Raw genomic sequence first — 18,705 nt, 5'->3', positions numbered from 1 at the left:
AGGTCCTTTGAAGTCGATCAACCCCCACCTCCCCTCACTGACAACATCCATAGTGCCGTCACATTCATATCAACTTCGACGCCTTTAAGTATTCCTGCAAAAACAGGCAGCCTTTGTGAAGTCACCACCGACTTGAGATTGACGACTTATATACGTCTGCCACGGAAACTAACAGTAATCAGTACTAGTCTGTAGCATGGCGAACCTTGATCTGGAGGAGATACACGACACGTTGGTCGAGGTGGCTTATGAGGCCGGTCGCATGATCCTGTCTGCCAACCCTACCGACATCGCAACAGACACAAAGCTGAATTGTGAGTTTCGTACAAGTCACCATCTCAACAGGGGTTTCTAGAATCAGCAGCATGCTTATACTTTTCTTTTTGCAGCCGTAGACATTGTCACGGAGACGGACAAAGCGGTCGAGGCGCTGGTGTCTGGACAGCTCCAGAAAAAGTACCCTTCCTTTGACTTCATGGGCGAGGAGACTTACAAGCCGGGCCAGAAGCTGACGGCGTCGCCGACCTTCATCGTGGACCCCATCGACGGCACCACCAACTTCGTCCACGGCTTCCCCAGCGCTTGCATCTCGCTGGGCCTGGCCGTCGACCGCGTCCCCACCATCGGTGTCGTCTACAACCCGTACCTGGACCAGCTGTACACCGCCATCCGCGGCCGAGGCGCCTTCATGACCAACGGGCGCGCCTGGGGCCTCCCTGAGCAACAGTGAAGACGGCGGGCCGGGGGAGAAGAAGGGCCGCGTCAGCCGGCTGCCGCTGTCGCGCAACCCGCCGCCGCTCGCGGGGCTCGGCGCGGCCCTCGTCGCGGTCGAGTGGGGTAGCAGCCGCGACGGCATCAACTACGCGGTCAAGACCGAGGTCTTCGCCAGGCTGTGCGCGACGCGCGAGACGGGCGGCGCCATGGTGCACAGCCTGCGCAGCCTGGGCAGCGCGGCACTCAACCTGTGCGCCGTCGCCGCGGGCCAGCTCGACGCGTACTGGGAGGGCGGGTGCTGGGCCTGGAACGTGTGCGCGGGCTGGGCCATCCTCGCCGAGGCCGGGGGCGTCATGGCCGGGGGGAACCCGGGCGTCTGGGAGCCCGCGCTCGAGGACCGCAAGTACTTGGCCGTTCGTGGCGGGGCTACGGCCGAGCAGCAGAAGGAGCTCGTGCGGGAGTTCTGGGATGTCATGGGGGAGAGGAGGATGGAGTACTAGAGAGGACGCAGGGGGAAGGGTGTATTTTACTCGTCCAGTCTACTTCCATTGTCTATGGCCATCTAGCTCGGAACTTATACGGTACAGACATTAGACTTGGAGATCTATATTCATCTTCAATGTTTGAAGAAGAAATGCTCCGACAAACCCGTCTTAATATGTAAATTGTTTTCGGCAAATACAATGATGAACTTCAATCAGACTAGGTTTCGGAGAGACCGGAATGAACAGGGCGCGAATTATTCAGTTGCTGCTTTCAAAGGTGTAGGGGACATGTCTTAGACGTCTGGAATGCTGACTCGACTCTACTGTTCTCGGGGAAACCACTGTAAACATATGGCCGAGTTTCTTTGTTATATAACCTAGAGTATTTGTGACCTCGGAACTACCTTATCACGATACAGAGTGATATGTGATCATTGCGATGCTGTCCTAGGGTCGGCCCGGCTGACAGTCGCGAAAGATGTGTGATGCTAAAAACCCCACGAGAGATGGTATCCGACGTATGCACATGCACGCATCCAAGTTTACGATTTATAGTTATGTATACCAACGTTGGCTGACCTACTACGGACAGGGAACATGTGCCTTGGGGATACCGTCCACCCGGTCCTTCAAAATTGGGCGACGGTGGATTCAGAGCTTTACGAAGAGCTACGTCAGCCCCTTTTGCCAGCCAGCCGGATCCTTTCTACCAATCTTGCTCTAGAATGGATTTCAGACTTCGTTATAGATGATATATTCTCGAGGGACTACCCGGGAGCACAACTCCCACAAGCTCAGGGTTGTCTCGACACCAAGCAGAACTCTACCCCCTATGCCATAGCCAGACACCATAAAGCACCATGGGCGTCTCCCGAACAGAGGAAACTTTGGCTCGACAAGGCTTCGCAGGAGATATCTCAGGGCCTCACGAAGTCCATTACCTGGCAACTCGATGCAGACATGTTCTCGCAAAAGGGCTGGAGCGGATATACGTGTCGGCATCGCCGAAATACTCCTTCCTATCAACTCTGGATGAGCTGGACAGCCAAGCGACCATCGAAGCAGGCGACCGGGCCTGCAGGGAGCAAGGCCTCTCATAGAGGCACCTGACCATCCTCTTGATGGCCGAATATCCGGCTCGCTTGCGTGAGCTGAAGAAAAAGGGCGGCGGCGATAGTGAGGAGTACTTGTTTACGGCCTTTATGACCACTGTTACCATCTTGCATGAGTGAGTATTACTTTTCTACACACAGTAATGGGTAGATGCACTCGAGGATCTTGGAGTCATGATAGACTCGTGGGTTAAACCGGAAAAGGCTGGCTCATGCAGTATACTGGAGACTTCCGCTCGCTCAACAAAGGTATGCGTGAGCCGTATTATGGGGCCGACTTGGAGATGGAACTGGGCGAGAGCTTCATCGCACACCTGTTCGGCGGTTACGTTCCCGTGCCCACCAAGGGCATCATCGACCTCAAAGAAGGACTGGCATGGAAGCAATTTTTAAGCTGGGATTGCCATAGGGTGAGACCCAAGTACAGGGCTCACTACTCGATCTCAGTAGATTAGTATGTTTGCTCCCCTCATTATTGGTCGTCTCATTTCGAAGCATGTAGCATTGACTGTCTGTCCTTCCGGTCGAACAGCATCTCAAAACTATTCCAACAAAGTCACTGGACCCCCGGGTCTGGGTCGAGGAAAACCACAAGCCTCACACTACTTCAAGACCAAGCACTACCGCGCTATCTCGTACCCGACAATAGCGGCTATTCAACAGATCGGCGCAGCAGTGGCCCGAAGAGAGAACCGTGTTACCTGCTGCCGGACTTCCATCTCTCGGATGAAGGGTGGAAATGGAAACGACGCCCGGGCGCACCGTTCCGCATCCCGCAGTACGATGACTACATGTGTCCAGATCTGAGCCTACCCATAGCCCCTGAAAACGCTATAAGGGAGCCCCAGCCTCGACGCCAGCCCCAAGGTACCATAGGGTTAGGCATGTCAATGTCGATTTCATCTACTAATGAGTCTCCCTTGCGGCCGAATGAGGAATCGGCGACGATCCAAGCGGTAGACAGCAGTACCGAGAGGTGGCCCAGTGCATATGGTAGCAGCAGCAGCAGCAGCAGCAGCTTTTGCAGATCCTACTAGACAATCTTACCTCGAAGTCCCACACGTCAGGTTTTCGGGGCTAGACAAACGGAGAGGCTGCTACACCGGGGAATTCATGGCCAAGAAGGCGCCTGGTATTGGATCGATTACGTATGAGCTCACTGTGGACGAATTGAAGAAGAGGCTTTCACATCTGATTGATGTCTCACTGTATGAGATATGCGTCGGAATACCCGGTCCGTCCAGTGACTGTCAACGTGCAGATACAGTTGATACTTCATGTAGAGTAACCTATGCCAGCCTGACTAGTGGGGGGTTAAAAGCCCGCTCCCGCATCAAGCTGGGACAGACCAACAAGGTCTTGCCCCTGTCTAGGCCCCCCCTGTCCATATCCCCCCTGTCATCCGATCGAAACACAGACGACTCTGAGGCAGTCAAAAATGTAAACATGCTCATGTTTCTAAGCTGCCATTTTAATGTGCTCATGTTGACTGCAGGTATCCCCCGACCAATACGTAAGTCTGATTACCGGAGGACATATTGACACAACTCATGTAACCATGACCGTATGCAACTGCATGCTTTTCTACAAAGGCGCCTCGAAGTTTAAGCGGTCGTCGTCACACAGTAGCGGTAAGCCAGCAAAACCATTATTTCCTCGCCACCTGCGTTGGCGCTGGCGCTGAGCGGTCAACAACCGAAGTCGCAACCCCATGCAATCTTCCGACTGCAGGTTTTACAGCAGCTGCCTCCCTTCTGCCGTCTGGCCGTTTGTTCCTACGGCTACTTTAGTGTATGCGCTAGATAATCTCACCGGGAGATTTGCGCCCAGGTGGCAGGTGATCAGGACGCCATCCTTTTTCGGACACTCCTAATTCTGTTAGTCCTCGGAATCATGGTAGCGACTCTGGAGTAAAGTGGTCCCTGCACTTTTCTAGATGTTTCCCTGATACGAGTAAGGACAGTGGCCTGGCTTCCATGCTTGAATGAATAGGTGGGCGTCACTCACCGTAACACAAGAAACCATCATTGGCCCTCTGCAAGCCAAGTTGCACAGGCTGCAAGCTGGTATGTACAGCAGACAACAGTCACCGGCCAGACGATAGAGAGGGCTTGGCTCAGGGACAGGGCTTGGGAAACGACGTGCAGGGATCTAGATTTAATGATGCACGCGGTTATGGATACACACCCACCTCTCCGGAATCCCACCCACCCACAGACAACGGCTACAGTAGGTTAAGTACCTTGTAGTGTGGTTCCTCTGCAGACCAGCTGCATGAAGCCTGGAGTGCTGGAGACTGGAGTGTCCCATTTTCTGGCCCACATGGTCAGGACTTTATTACTCTACTCGGTTTATTCGACTGGCAAACTGAATTGCCTTTTACTCTCTCACACACAACCACCAAATATTACGTTCCCTTGTCACTCCTATCCTCTTTTCGCTCTTCTTCCTTTGACTTTCGTACATCACAAACACACCAACAATTTACGCAAGATCCGCCTTAATAAGCTTCCAGTGCACCCTCACGCAAACCACCCGTCACTCGCGCAACAAACTACGGCCCCTTGATTCGCCCAAGGAGGAAAACACGAGGCACCAGTGTGCCGCCACAGCACCCGAGACTTTCTTTTCTTTTTAAAGATTCTTGTGCTGTGCTTGTCGTCGTAAGACTTTTACCAAGTCGTGAGAGCAAATTGTCTAACAATGCAGAGATCACGAACACCTCGCAATACCGAAAATGACTTCCCTACCTGGCAACTGTTCTTGCTCGGTAAGTTCATCCTCTGCAAAATGCATTCTGCACCGTCACGTATGAAATACTGACCAACACCAACACAGGAATCGTACGACTAGCAGAGCCTATAGCCTTAACCAGCATCTTTCCGTACTCGTGGGCCCTCGTCAAGCAGTTCCAGGTCGGTAAGGAAAACGATGCCTCATTCTATGCAGGCGTGCTCATCTCGGCCTTCTCGCTCACTGAGGCCATGATGGGCATGTTCTGGGGAAGTCTGTCCGATAGAATTGGCCGCAAACCTGTGCTCTTGCTAGGCTGTGCCGGTACAACTGCGAGTCTGCTCATGGTTGGTTTCGCTCAGAACTTTTGGTTTGCGCTCGCTGCACGAGCCCTCGGCGGCATGTTGGTAAGTCTTATATCATTCTTTTGTTTTTGTTTTGGTTTAGGTTCCATCGCCCCTAGACCTCACCGGTTCTAACATGCATGATCATGAAGAACGGAAACATCGGCGTTATCCAGACAATGGTGGCCGAGATTGTTACACGTAAAGAGCATGAACCCCGTGCGTATTCGATTATGCCATTTGTTTGGTGCATAGGAACTATCATTGGTCCCTCGATCGGCGGCATATTTGCAGAACCTCACAAATCGTTCCCCAACGTGTTTGGCGAGAAGAGCTTGTTCACCAAGTTTCCATTCCTGCTCCCCAATGTCATCTGTGCTGTGCTGCTCCTGAGCAGCATTGTAATGGCCTACTTTCTACTGGACGAGACCCATCCCGATATGGCCCCCCGCGTGATTGGCGACCAAACGTACATTTCGGAAGAGACTCCGTTGTTCGAGACTTCAGACTCTATCAAGCAACCACCGTTCGACATCCGCTCCGAGACCTACGGCACCATCAGGAGTAGCATCGACCATCAGCGCGAGACACCCTGTGTTAAGAGCCAGAAACACAAGCAGCCGAGCATATACACAAAACCGGTGATGGCACTCATCTGCGCGTTGTGCTTGTTCACCTATCACAGCATGACATACGACCATCTCTTACCCATCTATTTCGAGGATGACAAGGCTCCGGATCTGCAAATTTCTTCTTTCAACCCCCTACAATCCGCTGGGGGTCTAGGACTATCGATGCAGAGTGTTGGTGTCATCCTTGCGTTCAATGGCGCAATGGCGCTATTCGTACAGGTAGTCATCTTCCCGGTCGCCGCTTCCTACATTGGGGTCTACAAACTCTTCATCACTGTCACGATTCTGCATCCAATCGCCTATGCAGTCATGCCAATGTTGGTACATGTCCCCGAGTCATTGCTGTATCCAGCTATATACTGTTGTCTCGCCATCCGCAACGTCCTCTCCATCATACTCTACCCGCTCCTCCTCATCCTCATCAAGGAAGTCACGCCTTGTTCGAGCGTCTTGGGTAAAATCAACGGATTTGCTGCCAGTGCCGGCGCTGCTTGTCGCATGGTCGCTCCGCCAGTGGCAGGATATCTGTATACCATCGGCAGCCAGATTGACTGCACAGCTCTGGCGTGGTATGGGAGTGCCTTCGTGGCCATCATTGGGGCAATTCAGTGTTTCAGTGTGAAGCGACCAAGATGCGAAGATTCCTCCGAGGAGAACCCTGGTGGCCATGCCAAGCAGCCCTCGGTCACCATCAATGAGGTCGATGAGGAAGAGTAATCCTCTCTTTTCAGCTTTTAGGGGGCCAGCCTTGGGCTTTGCTAGGCTTACGAGGTGCGAATACGAGAACAGAAGCGTTTTGGTGTTTGATAAAGTTACATGACGGCCACGACTCAAGATACACGTTTGAAGAGGAGTCGGGGTGAACCAGTGCATTCTTTTAGGCGGGTTTCGTGATTTTTTTTTTTGGTGTTCAGGGGCACGGCGTTCTAGACGGTTAAAAAAAGGAGCAGGCTGATGATACCTTATACCCATACCTAGAATTGGTGGCTTCCTCATCGGGGTTGGATTGTATGTAAATAGATCTTCTCAGTGTGTTTCTGGTCAAGGGACGGTTAGGGTATTCATATAAGAATAGAATGTCACTTTTAGAACTACCGATCTCATCCAATTCCAGGTGGTGTTCTACCGTATTGTCGTTGATTTGGCCTTTAATGTGTCCGTTACCGCCTGTGATTTGGAGCGATCGGTCAAACCGATATAGAGAAAAGTCACGGTCAGATTATGAACGTAAGCGGAGGCCTTGTGCTTTGGTCCTGGCCATGGAAAATAAGACTAGGTGTTCTTCACGCATAATCTAGAATGAGATGGGTAATAACTTATAAGTGAATGTATGCCTTCGCGATTGGAAATGGGTTATTATGGGAGAGCCCCTTCGGCTCAGACTAATTAGGGTATGTTTACTCTGGCCACGAGACGAATAGAACCCACCAGACTCTATGAATGGTTGTCTTCCTTAACCAACTCATACTGCCTCCAGTTCTACTCTACACAACTAAACCGGCCATCTGTAGGAATACTAAATCTGTTTCATTCCGATGTAGAGGATCAATGTCCGTGTCTTCTGAACAGGCGTGCCACAGTCTTCTACGACTGTGTTGCTGCTATGTATACCGCTTTAGCCAGTGCATTTACGGGAAGAACGATGGGAAACTTACCTGGATCTGTATCCGAAATAAAGGTCGCTTCGCTGAAGAGCTTCCCCGAGTCGGAAATGTCCTCGTCTCCAATCTTCAGCTTCATCTCCACAGCTTCCGTGGGGCAGAACTAGGAAATGTCGGTCAGCCCAAGGTTATCTCATAGCATAAAAGAAGCACATACCTGGTAGATGTACGGCTTGGTACCGGCCGCACCCGCCACGATCTTCTTGACAAAACCGGGCACCTCGGCCATGACGTCAATTCGATCAAGACGCTTCTCGAAAGGCCCGACAATGACGGCCTCCACGGCCTTGCCGTCTTTCGTTTTGCCACTCCACGTGAACTTGATCTCTTTGGGCTCGGGCCACTGGGTCTCGGAATCGACGGCTGTCTTGGTGTGCGTCGCGGTTGTGATGCAGCCGGCAGCAATGATTTCGCCATCTTTCGCAATGGCTCCAACTCCGACGGTCGTGGTCCCGTAGGACGGGGGTGTAGTGAACTCCATCATCACCGCGGAGTATTTGGCACTCTGGAAGTTGCCATAGGTCCATTTGCCTGCAGCGTGATGAGGCTTCATGCCCTGCAAAGCGTGAATGAAGAGTGCCTGGCCCTTGAAGTTGATAGGCCCATGCTCGGTCACCATGGTCCCCTCAGCGACACATCTCGGCCAGAAGGCGTGCCTCATGTTACCCCAAGGCTTGGAGAGATCCGTGCCAAACAGTGTGTTGCCGTCCTTACCTGCCACGAAGGCTGGAGCGGTGCGGGTGACCTTAAGGTCGACTATGCAGCGCTGGTCGGTTATGGACTTGATTGCGTAGGTCTTGCCATCCTCAGACAGCTCGACGGCGCAGTCCTTGGCGTAGAAGTTGACTTTGTCGTCGCTAAAGTCGACATCGTTCAGAGCGGTAGAACACCACAGGTGGGGCTTGGAGGGGTCGGGATAAGAGATCTTCGAGTTGAACTGGCTCGTGACGCGAACACCGCTTCGCAAAAACCGTCAGGTTAGCCAAGAAGGGTGTGCTTCCATGTAGCTAGGTGCCTTACGCCACATTACTATAGATGACCTGCGCGAGAGCGACATGGCCGGTTTCCGCCGTCAGGTAGAAACTTTGTGTCTCGACGCTGGTGGTGCCGAGCGCATGCCACTTATGATCCTGTCGGGACAGTTCGGTCCAAGGAGTAATTTTGGCGTCCTCGGCGACGGATCTGACGGCGGAAGGGCCGTAGATGGGCTCCTCGGTGCCGACAACATCCGCCAAACTGGAGAGTGATTACAGCGATGTTAGCGGGGTTTGTTCTCGACAGTCAGTGGGCTGGAAGACGGGAAAAGCTCACGTCTTCTTGGCCCAGTTGAACATGTTGTGGGCGGCGTAGCGTGTCTTCTGTAATGAGTTTTCCTTGAAAGGATCTTGAAGGTGTCTACAAGATGTGATTTAGGGGATGAAAAGAAGATGATGTTGAGGAAGAAGCGGTATGATTCTAGAGGTGAGTCGAGAGATGTACATGTAGTGACAGGTTCAAACCTCTTACAGCGCTGAGTGATGGAGCCAAGGCATAGCTATTAGTGGGGTGCAGCAGAGAGAAGCGCCGCCTGACGAGAGCTGATAGTACAGTATAGGTCACTTGGATGTAACGGGCAGGCGGAGGGGCAAATGGTTATCGATAACAGCGGTGCCTATGTACAGCTAGACGGGCCCTATTCCTGGTCCTGTAGGTACATGCTTCACATGCATAACCTTAACTCAGCTTGGAAATCTTGGGTCAATATGAACGGTCTTGCGCCTTACGACCTTTTAGTTGACCTGATAGGTAGAGAGTGACATTGACAGGGGGAGCCTAATACTTGACATATCCGGTACTTGCAAATACTTGGCGTTGGCGGGCTGGACTAGCAAAGACTAGGCCTGGACCGCGTGTTGCTGGCTCAGGTGTCAGTCAGGTGCGTTCATCAATTGCTGGGGCCAGAACCTCGAGTAAGTTAGGTAAGTACCGGCAGCTCGGACGAGTAATCGCCGACATCGACCAGCAGCTGCCACTAACGCCAAATTTTAGGATCGCCAGTCAGTGGAACGGGTTCAATTGTCGTTTGGCGGTTCGTTCCAATTTGAGTCGTAGGATTGTTGTCTTTATTCCTTCCCAGCATTGACCTGCCGTTCTTCCCTCCCCGTAAATTTGACTCTTTCCTCCAACCTGCCCCTTCACTCCACAGCCAGCCGGTCACAATGTCCAAGGTGCGCGGTGCCGCAGCGGACCAGATTGTCAAGCTCATCGTCGGAGCTGGCCAGGCGACCCCCAGCCCTCCTGTTGGTCCGGCGCTGGGTAGCAAAGGTATCAAGTCGATGGACTTCTGCAAGGTATGCAAAAACGAGCCAGACTTAGCTGTCTGCCTGTCGGCGGTGTGGCAGCAGCCGGGTGGTTCTCGGAGTTGTCGTGCTAAAACCTCGCTACTATTAGGAGTTCAACGCCAGAACAGCCCACATCGTACCAGGCACCCCGATGCCGACTCGCGTGACCGTCCGCGCAGACAGATCTTTCACCTTTGACATCCGAACCCCACAAACCTCCTGGCTCCTGCGCAATGCCGCCGACCTGCCGGTGGGCAAGAAGGGCAAGCGGAAAGGCGCCAGCCAGCCTGGCCATGAGGTAGTGGGCACCCTCACTCTGAAGCACATCTACGAGATCGCCAAAATCAAGCAAACCGAATTGCGACTATCCGGACTCTCATTGGAGGGGCTTTGCAAGTCCATAATATACCAGGCCAAATCGATAGGCCTCGATGTGGTGGCATAAGGGAAGGAAGTATGATGGAAAGAAAGGCTGGGGGGGGAAAGTTGCCAGATGCCCATCTGTAAAATTTTATGTATCAACATGTGAAGGAGGGTATGGAGGACTATATACGTGACCAGGTCAAATCACGCTCATATTGGGCCGGACAAAGTCATAGGGGTGTGTGGGTACAATATTACCTGTACAATCACCGTCTAGGACTACCCTTCATTCGCAAGGCCGATTGAAAACTCAACTTCACGACTATATCAACGTGTTTACGTCCTCAAGAATATTGCTTTGTTGGATAGCCTCGGCCAATGGGCGCAGTTGTTGAATGCATATACTCTTACACCTATACCCCAGACTGGAGGCTGGTTCGACAGGGAAACGAGCGTATGAAAGAGTCGAAAACATATTTGAGCACATGTAGCTAAAGTGTCCCAGCGTCACTGCTTCATCGCGAGAGCTTGCGCATCCATATGAGCATGAGTTGACACTGCCTGGGATGCTCACGTCGAGGCATATACATAGCACTATTGTAAGTAGTGGGATTTCCGGGAGCAATACTGTTATTGATAAGCTCCGCGGAAGATCAGCTGGTATGGCCTATCCCATGAAACGTTCATGCCAGAAAAGAGTGGAATTGAACTTAAGAGAACCATGACACTCAATCTGATATATCTACAATATATCTACAAATACAATGACCCTCAGGAAAGCGACATGGATAATAGTGTCTATTCCTGTCGCTGCTAGAGCTACATTGATGCATCAAAGGCAATACAGGCGCGCCACTCTGTATGAACATTTGGATTATTCACTAATATGGAGAAGGACCTCTGTGCCTCTTATTGTGATCTATACCTATGATATCCCCTGCCCTCTTTTTAGAGCCACTGTGGCTTATGTAAGGGCGGCATAGTATCATTGATTCACGACATCCCATGACGCGTCAGAGCCGATTGCCTCTGTACCTACCTACGCTTCCGCCATGAGCAAAACCAACTGCATGCCCGGGTCTTCATCGGTGAGTTTCCAATGGCTCAAATTCACATCCCCTGATGAGAAGATGATTATAATAAGAGTTGCATCAGCCCATCCAGCCAAACCAACTTACCCCAATCGAAGATCGCACATCGCACCGGTTGTTGATCCGGGGCCAAGATGGGGACTTACGACAACTCCCTGTTGTGGATCTGGGTTGAGTGGTACGTGACAAGACTGGATACATACGCATGCACCTGCCTCGTTGCTTGGTTCTAGGTATAAGTGAGCATGAACAGCAGTGTACGTACGATGTTGGTATGTGGTTTCCTAACAACAACAGCATAATTCACGTGGCAGGTCAGGGTGACCTGGCCGTGTGTGCCTATTTTAGCAGCCGCCGGAACTCTCCCGCATACGTTTCTGGTTTATTGCATTCCTCTTGAACATTCACGTTCCTGGATCGAGTGATTACTTTAGAAAAGCGGCTTGCGTCTCACGAGTTGGCTTGTTTGAGCGAAGGGTGGACTCGATTGGATAATGGGGGGGGGGCCTGGCCTCGTGGGCCTTGGGCCGAGTAAATGCCGGAGACCCTCATTTATTGTGTCGTCTTGATGAGCCGCGACAAACGCACGCTTTCGTAAGTGTGCCTCATGATGCTCGGCTTCCGGGGCTCGGATAGCCGGGCAGCTTATAGACCATTCCGAGTTGAGACAAACAGTTTGGTTGGCAGGACTTGTTAGTCACGACATTTGAATGGTGGACCATCCCGAGGTACATCCAGGAATACAGCAAACAACTTATCATATCCAGGCAAAAGAAAGTAGTAGGTGATAAGACTTCAAGGTTACATTTGGAGCCTCAACTGACATTGATGGCATGGGATACTTGCTACCTGGCCGTCCAATAGAGTGCTATGGATCAATCAGATCTATCTTCAATGTTCCGCGATCGCTCTCACACTTGCGGAGAGAGGAAGGAAGAGGAGGATGACGATGACGATGTCGGGTAGGTATATACATCTTATGTTGTAGGCAAGTACATATTAACGAAGAGTCACAACAAGCTTTGTCTTGGAAAGCACCCAGTTGAGAGATTTGGCCTACCGACCGACCTGATGAGATCTAGTCCCCAAGCAGTTTATTAGTGCTTGGTTCGTGACTTTCGTCAGCACAGCACAGAAAAAGCAGGACCCCACATTGTCAGTTTGTGTATCGCGCACGCCGAGTGGAAGAGCGATCTGACCAGCCTGAAAGTCTGTCTGTCTTGCACTACTACAGGGTTTTCTTTCCCAAGGAGGCGTGCCGTCTGCCTGCATACATCAGATGCCCCCCTTAACAATCTGTACATGCGTCTGCTCGCTGATCCGTGTACATGCACAAGTACCACTGGCCAAATGGAGGCAATCGGGAATAGTTGCAGATAATGTAGCGTTGATAGGCGGAGGTGGAGGACTTGTTGACTTCCCTCCATAGATTGCCCCACCATGACTTGGTACTGTACTGTAAAATGGTCGTAGTAGTCTAGTCTCTCCTACTACGAAGCCGGGCGGGACTCAATCAAAGCTGGAGGAGGTCTTGACATCTCGCGCATCACGATCGTCTTCTTTTCCCTCTCCCCTCATTCATTTCATATATATTGTAACATCGTACAGTCGCTACCATAGCATAGCTCTACGACAATCATTAGATCAATCGCCACCCTTGGCCCCATTCTACCCCAAGTACGAGCATCACGCTGATGCCACAACAGTAATCATGACCAAGGAAGGAAACGATGGCCCCCAGGCCCAACAACAGCCGCCAGGTACTTTTCTCCTCGATCTCCTTGACGTATACAATTCCAAGCCTCATACGTAGCTTCGCCTAATACCGTCCAAACTCACTTTTTCACCGTGCATGCATATCATTCTGAGAAACCATTGTCCCTCCAACCCTTTCGACACGATACGCCGTAGAAATTCCTTGGCACACAACGCTTTGTTCTTCGCTGCTGACACTCCTTTCTTCCAGCCCGTACAGGCAGCCCCGAACAACTTCCCGAACTTTCCGAACAACATGCGAAACCCCAAGACGCCGCACCGGCAGTGCGCTTTGCCTCCAAGATCGAAGAGATCGCGCCAGGCAACCTGCAATCGAGCGCTGAGCCCAGCAACGACAGCGCTAGGGAGACTTCCGAAGCCACGCCTGAGCAGATCAAAGCTCTCTCTAGCTCCTTGCACGGCGTAAAGCTACAGGAACAGCGCATGAAGGGCTACTCCTTCGAGCCCTTCTCCCTTCCGCCTTCAAGGGTACGTGCGGTTCTGCTGTGATGTGTCACGTTTTGCAGCCCTTATAGTTGCTGCTTATTGGTCCATTGGTTTCTTTTGCTCCCGTCGCTACCGCATCCATGTCTTAGCCGATGACGGACATGACATGTGGGCGTGCGCTTGGTTGTCGCTCCTCTGAGCGAAGACGTCGCTGAACCCGAAACCTTATCTTGCATGCTGATCTCATATGCATTTGTATAAATCGGCTAACGTTTCCTTCTAGGTTCCATCACACGAAGACTCGCTAAATACTACACCTCACCAGACAAACAGCCCAATGGGCCATCAGTCGCCTGGAATGGGCTCCCGGCCTGACATCGTCTCTCCTCCCTTGACGCCGGCCGGTACAGGTGGCCCGGAATCCTCTAGTGGTCGTGGGCAGAAGTCACAGGATGGAGTCGTCGAGTCTCACCAAGCGATAACGCCGCAGGCTAGCAGCCAGGAGTCGGCTCCCAACTCTCCACGGCTGGGTGCCCCAAGAATTCACCTACCACATCGCCCCAAATCCGAGGATCATGTATCGAGACAGGCTGCATCCGGCGCTGACCGAAACGCGACATCACATAGAAAGGGGATGTTCTCAGTGGGACCTGATGGAGGAAACTCTCTACCAGCATCAAGAGAATCTAGCCCGAATAGACTGAGCGCTGCTTCCCAGTATTACACACGCCCCTTTACGCCTGCCGGAGACGCCAACGATCCGTATGCAGCCAGCAAGCGGGCTCCCCAAACGCGGAGCGCGGCCAACATCGAGCAGCGATTTGTATTTAATCGGCACAAGGGGCGGAGCTCTCCAGGATCCTCCACAACCAGCCTCAACAAAATGGACAAGGGCGAAAAGAGGCATTCGGGCTTCTTGGGTGTCTTGAACAAGAGCAATCATGATCTGCAAAAGACTGGCACTGAGTCTACTACGCACAGCCGCCACTCGTCCATGACTGACCTGCGGAGATTCTTCAAGGTTGGTCAGAAAAACCAAGTGAAGAAGTCATCCTCGCCAGGCGCTTCTAAACTATCAAACGCTGCATCTTCACGAACGTCAGTGTACCAGGTCCCCTTTGCCGATGACCATGGTTTAACCTCCAAATATGGGAAAATTGGCCGAGTCTTGGGGTCTGGGGCAGGTGGATCGGTGAAGCTTATGAAGAGAAACGAGGATAACACAGTATTCGCCGTCAAGGAGTTCCGACCTCGCCACACATACGAGACTGAGAAGGATTATGTGAAGAAACTGACGGCTGAGTTTTGTGTTGGATCTGCCTTACACCACGGAAACATCATCGAAACCCTGGATATAGTGCAAGAAAAAGGGAAATGGTATGAGGTGATGGAGTATGCACCGTATGATCTTTTCGCCATTGTCATGACGGGGAAGATGTCCAAGGCTGAAGTTTCTTGCTGCTTTCTGCAAATCTTCAGTGGCGTCACCTATTTGCACAGTATGGGCTTGGCTCACCGTGATCTGAAACTCGACAATGTCGTGGTAAGCGAACATGGCATCATGAAGATCATCGATTTCGGCAGCGCGCATGTGTTCAAGTACCCATTTGAAAGTGGTATTGTGCCAGCATCTGGTTAGTCCGGAACTTCTGTATACGACATCGATTTCGACTCCCCTACTAATGCAGTGATTAGGTGTCGTGGGATCCGATCCATATCTTGCCCCTGAGGTTTACGACGAACGCAAATATGACCCGCAGGCAGTCGATATTTGGTCATTGGCTATTATATATTGCTGCATGTCATTGCGCAGGTTCCCCTGGAAAGTGCCTCGCATGACAGACAACAGCTACAAGCTCTTTGCGGCTGAACCAAGCCCTGGGCACGATCCAAAGAAGCTGGTTTTGCCACCCTCTCGCTCAATGGGAGACCTTGACAGTACCCCACCCAGAGATATATTTACCGAGAAGGCCGAAAAGAACGAGAACAGTGAGAAGCATGAAAAGGGCGAGAAGAACGAAAAAGATGAGAAGACCGAGAAGAACGACAAGCAGAATAAGCCAAGCACAACTGAGAAGATCGAGGGCTCCTCGTCCACCACAGTGACAGCACAAGCATCCGGAAAGCCTGCTGCTACGACTGGCCAACCTACTAAAGAAATCATCCGAGGTCCTTGGCGTCTACTGAGACTCTTGCCAAGGGAAAGCAGGCATATCATTGGTCGCATGCTCACAATCAAGCCAAAGGATAGGGCGACTATGACAGAGATCTTGGAAGAGCCATGGGTGTCCGACACCGTCATCTGCCGACAAATGGGCCCCGGCCACATCATCAGTGCAGATGATCATACACATATACTCGAGCCCCCTGCGCAACAAAGTAAGTAGGAATCAGAAGCGGAGAAGGGGAGTGTGCATGAAAAGCAGGGTCCTAAGTCTACCAAACAAGCTGATAGAGACGCTCAAAAAACTGAAGGACCCATCGGGCCGCAGTAGCAGGGAGGACCAGAGTACCAAGCCAAGAACGCAGTGAGCCTAAGGCCTTGTTCGGGAGAAGGCAGCGCCTCAAGCGGGAACCAAGACGCAAGTAATATGTGAAGGAAAAAAACCCCGATCAGCGAGATCGGGCTGATCGATCGTTGGAGGAAGCTTTCTTTACCTCTCTCGATCGAGCGGTTGTGTAGCATGTCAGAAGACGCAGGAGAAGATGAACTGGACTATTGTCTTGTAATACAGTGTAAAGAGCATGGGTTTGTTTTACATGAGAATGGCGTTGGGGGGATGTTTTGACCAACGAAGCGGGACACAGCGGCATAGAGGTTGAGAAGCAATAGTTATAACGCCACAGTACGAATTATAGAGTAGATGATCGCTTTTTCCGCTACGGATGCTTGACTACACGGACTATACATACGTACCTCTGCTGGCACTCAGCCCACGATAGGAGATATAGAGCTATTGAGTTTATTAAAGTGTGTGTCCAGACCCCAATCGTCACCTGTCGAGGTGGACTTCGATGATCGATCAATCTGGGATCCAAGATCTCCATCAATGGATGTACATACCGAGCTTCGATTGGCTAGGTTCTGTCAGTCTGGAACCTACTAAGATTAGGTAAGCTGGGGATTTTGGGGGCCGGAACCGGGGCTGTCGGAACTGAAGCTTGGGCCATCGGGTAGATGGTTGGCAGAAAAGTTCGGGCGGGCTCTTTGAGCTTCCAAGAAATTCTTCCCTCGCGATAGCTTCATACTTTTCCAACCCCCAACACACCCGACGTCTTCTGTTCTCAAGCGCAACTCTTTTCTCCCACATTCCTCACTCTACATAATAACGTCAAGATGGTAGGTGTGCTGCTCGTATTCCTCATCAACGTCCTAGGCCTAAACTCTCGGTTTACATCTACCATGTTTTTCGCTGGCCATGTTTTGGTACTCTCGTAAAACTGACACAAGTATCTCCCAGGCCACCGCTATCCGATCTATCAAGTCGCTCGTCCCTCTCCTGGACCGTGTTCTGGTTCAGCGAGTCAAGGCAGAGACCAAGACTGCCAGTGGCATCTTCCTCCCCGAATCGAGCGTGAAGGACCTTAACGAGGCTAAGGTGTTGGCTGTCGGCCCTGGTGCCCTGGACAAGGATGGCAAGCGTGTGCCTATGGGTGTTTCCAACGGCGACCGGGTCCTGATCCCCCAAGTAAGTTACCTCTTCGAAACCACAGTTTGTGCCGGTTCTCCTGCTAATAACCATCTCTTCAGTACGGCGGCTCTCCAGTTAAGGTCGGCGAGGATGAGTTCCACCTCTTCCGCGACAGCGAGTAAGTTTTCTCTTCGCGGCTATTGACTAGTCAAACCCCTTCGGCTTGCTCACAATCTTTGTAGAATCCTGGCCAAGATCAACGAATAAAGAAAGGATACCCGGCATGATATTACGAGAAAAGAAAACTTCCGACTGTACCATAACACCCCATGTACTACAATTTTGTAACAAGAGCTTGGAATCGTTGTCTAAATAGAGCGGGGGATTTCGTTGCGCAGCTTTTGCAACTAAGCAGGCCGTCTTGAGACCAGGTTCATCGCCAGATGCCAGTCCTGAGGGCTTGTACACAGCATCTGGGCCAAGAGAGAAAGAGAAAGACTCAACTCTCCCCTCCAATATCTACTAATTAAAACACAATGACCAACTTGAATACTGAAATCGACCTACATGGCTCGTAGCCGCGTCTAGGCTCTAGTCAACTTTCGTGGAACGGGAGCTAGTGATGTTTTCCTACGGCCCCCTGGAAGACAGGACGAACCCCTTGGACTAGACAGAAGGATATGGGGCCTGGCCGTTTACCAGACAGCCAGCCGTCCAGCTCATGGCTGCATGGCATTGAAGACTCTTGAGCGAATCCCGGAATCTGAGAAGTGATGATGTCTCAACAAAAGCATGATGCAGGAGAGGTCTGATTGGTCATTATGTGGTTTCGAAACACCAGTTCCGAGTGGCGATTTCGCCAAGTTGGACCGATGATTGATGTGATGCTTTATTTAGGATCTTGCAACCCGAGCGCCGTTACGCGCGCCGTGCTGGAATTCCTCAGAGGCAGCCGTTGGGCCAAGCCAGGCTGGTCCAAGAGGAAAAGCAACGCCATCGGTGAAATCGGGTGCCAATTAGGGGCTGCGGCTAAGGTTTGGTGAAACCTGGACGATATTGAAAGGCGCCTGTTTGCTCCTTTGACGTCAGGGGGTCTTTGTGGCTTACTACCCCATGGCCACACAATTAACATCGTGCATCGCACTCTTCGGGTTCGGCAGCATGCCTGCTCCGCATCTCAAAAGCCAATTAGGTTGTGTGTACTTACTGTCTTTTCATTCCTCTAGGGTGTCGTGTAATCCTACACTACATGTTCATTCAGCAGTGCATTGAAGGAGAAGAATAACGAAATGGCTCCTCATCCTGCGGCAACTTGCAAGGGAGGTCTTGTCATGGCCGGCCCCCTAAAGCTCGGGCAGTTGTGATATATAAGATCCCAAGGCATCTGTCCGCTTTTTACAATAATGGTGGTCCAG

The 18,705-nt window shown here is 51.7% G+C and overlaps 7 protein-coding genes across 7 annotated transcripts; 6 read left to right on the top strand and 1 right to left on the bottom strand.

Annotated features, from left to right (window-relative positions):
• Positions 1-196: 196 nt before the first annotated feature.
• PG994_013078 (inositol monophosphatase) lies at positions 197-1,214 on the top strand (the record flags this gene model as incomplete). The annotated part of the gene is made up of 3 exons (XM_066864487.1): positions 197-314; positions 390-657; positions 722-1,214. 3 exons carry the CDS (start codon positions 197-199, stop codon positions 1,212-1,214), a joined length of 879 nt encoding a protein of 292 aa, XP_066709448.1.
• Positions 1,215-1,796: 582 nt separating this feature from the next.
• Positions 1,797-3,118, top strand: PG994_013077 (uncharacterized protein; the record flags this gene model as incomplete). Its single annotated transcript, XM_066864486.1, has 3 exons — positions 1,797-2,193; positions 2,516-2,721; positions 2,762-3,118. The coding sequence occupies 3 exons, from the start codon at positions 1,797-1,799 to the stop codon at positions 3,116-3,118; spliced, it is 960 nt and encodes a 319-aa protein (XP_066709447.1).
• Positions 3,119-5,014: 1,896 nt separating this feature from the next.
• On the top strand, positions 5,015-6,737 carry PG994_013076 (uncharacterized protein; the record flags this gene model as incomplete). The annotated part of the gene is made up of 3 exons (XM_066864485.1): positions 5,015-5,081; positions 5,150-5,451; positions 5,541-6,737. 3 exons carry the CDS (start codon positions 5,015-5,017, stop codon positions 6,735-6,737), a joined length of 1,566 nt encoding a protein of 521 aa, XP_066709446.1.
• A 799-nt stretch (positions 6,738-7,536) lies between these two features.
• Positions 7,537-9,015, bottom strand: PG994_013075 (oxidative stress survival- Svf1-like protein; the record flags this gene model as incomplete). The annotated part of the gene is made up of 5 exons (XM_066864484.1): positions 7,537-7,610; positions 7,676-7,784; positions 7,839-8,640; positions 8,702-8,917; positions 8,993-9,015. The coding sequence occupies 5 exons, from the start codon at positions 9,013-9,015 to the stop codon at positions 7,537-7,539; spliced, it is 1,224 nt and encodes a 407-aa protein (XP_066709445.1).
• An 864-nt stretch (positions 9,016-9,879) lies between these two features.
• On the top strand, positions 9,880-10,447 carry PG994_013074 (mitochondrial 54S ribosomal protein uL11m; the record flags this gene model as incomplete). The annotated part of the gene is made up of 2 exons (XM_066864483.1): positions 9,880-10,011; positions 10,112-10,447. 2 exons carry the CDS (start codon positions 9,880-9,882, stop codon positions 10,445-10,447), a joined length of 468 nt encoding a protein of 155 aa, XP_066709444.1.
• Positions 10,448-13,101: 2,654 nt separating this feature from the next.
• Positions 13,102-16,045, top strand: PG994_013073 (Serine/threonine-protein kinase oca2; the record flags this gene model as incomplete). The annotated part of the gene is made up of 4 exons (XM_066864482.1): positions 13,102-13,216; positions 13,423-13,700; positions 13,942-15,292; positions 15,354-16,045. Coding segments are annotated over 4 exons (2,436 nt in total), but the record flags the coding sequence as incomplete, so codon positions are not given.
• A 1,032-nt stretch (positions 16,046-17,077) lies between these two features.
• On the top strand, positions 17,078-17,557 carry PG994_013072 (uncharacterized protein; the record flags this gene model as incomplete). The annotated part of the gene is made up of 3 exons (XM_066864481.1): positions 17,078-17,347; positions 17,410-17,468; positions 17,533-17,557. The coding sequence occupies 3 exons, from the start codon at positions 17,078-17,080 to the stop codon at positions 17,555-17,557; spliced, it is 354 nt and encodes a 117-aa protein (XP_066709442.1).
• Positions 17,558-18,705: the final 1,148 nt, after the last annotated feature.

Source organism: Apiospora phragmitis (genome assembly GCF_038363925.1).
Source record: "Apiospora phragmitis strain CBS 135458 chromosome Unknown utg000011l:1.0-3236445.0:1.0-3240683.0, whole genome shotgun sequence".
NCBI classification, from domain to species: Eukaryota; Fungi; Ascomycota; class Sordariomycetes; order Amphisphaeriales; family Apiosporaceae; genus Apiospora; species Apiospora phragmitis.
The sequence above is the reverse complement of the archived record's forward strand: the minus strand, read 5'-3'. Positions and strand labels throughout refer to the sequence as shown.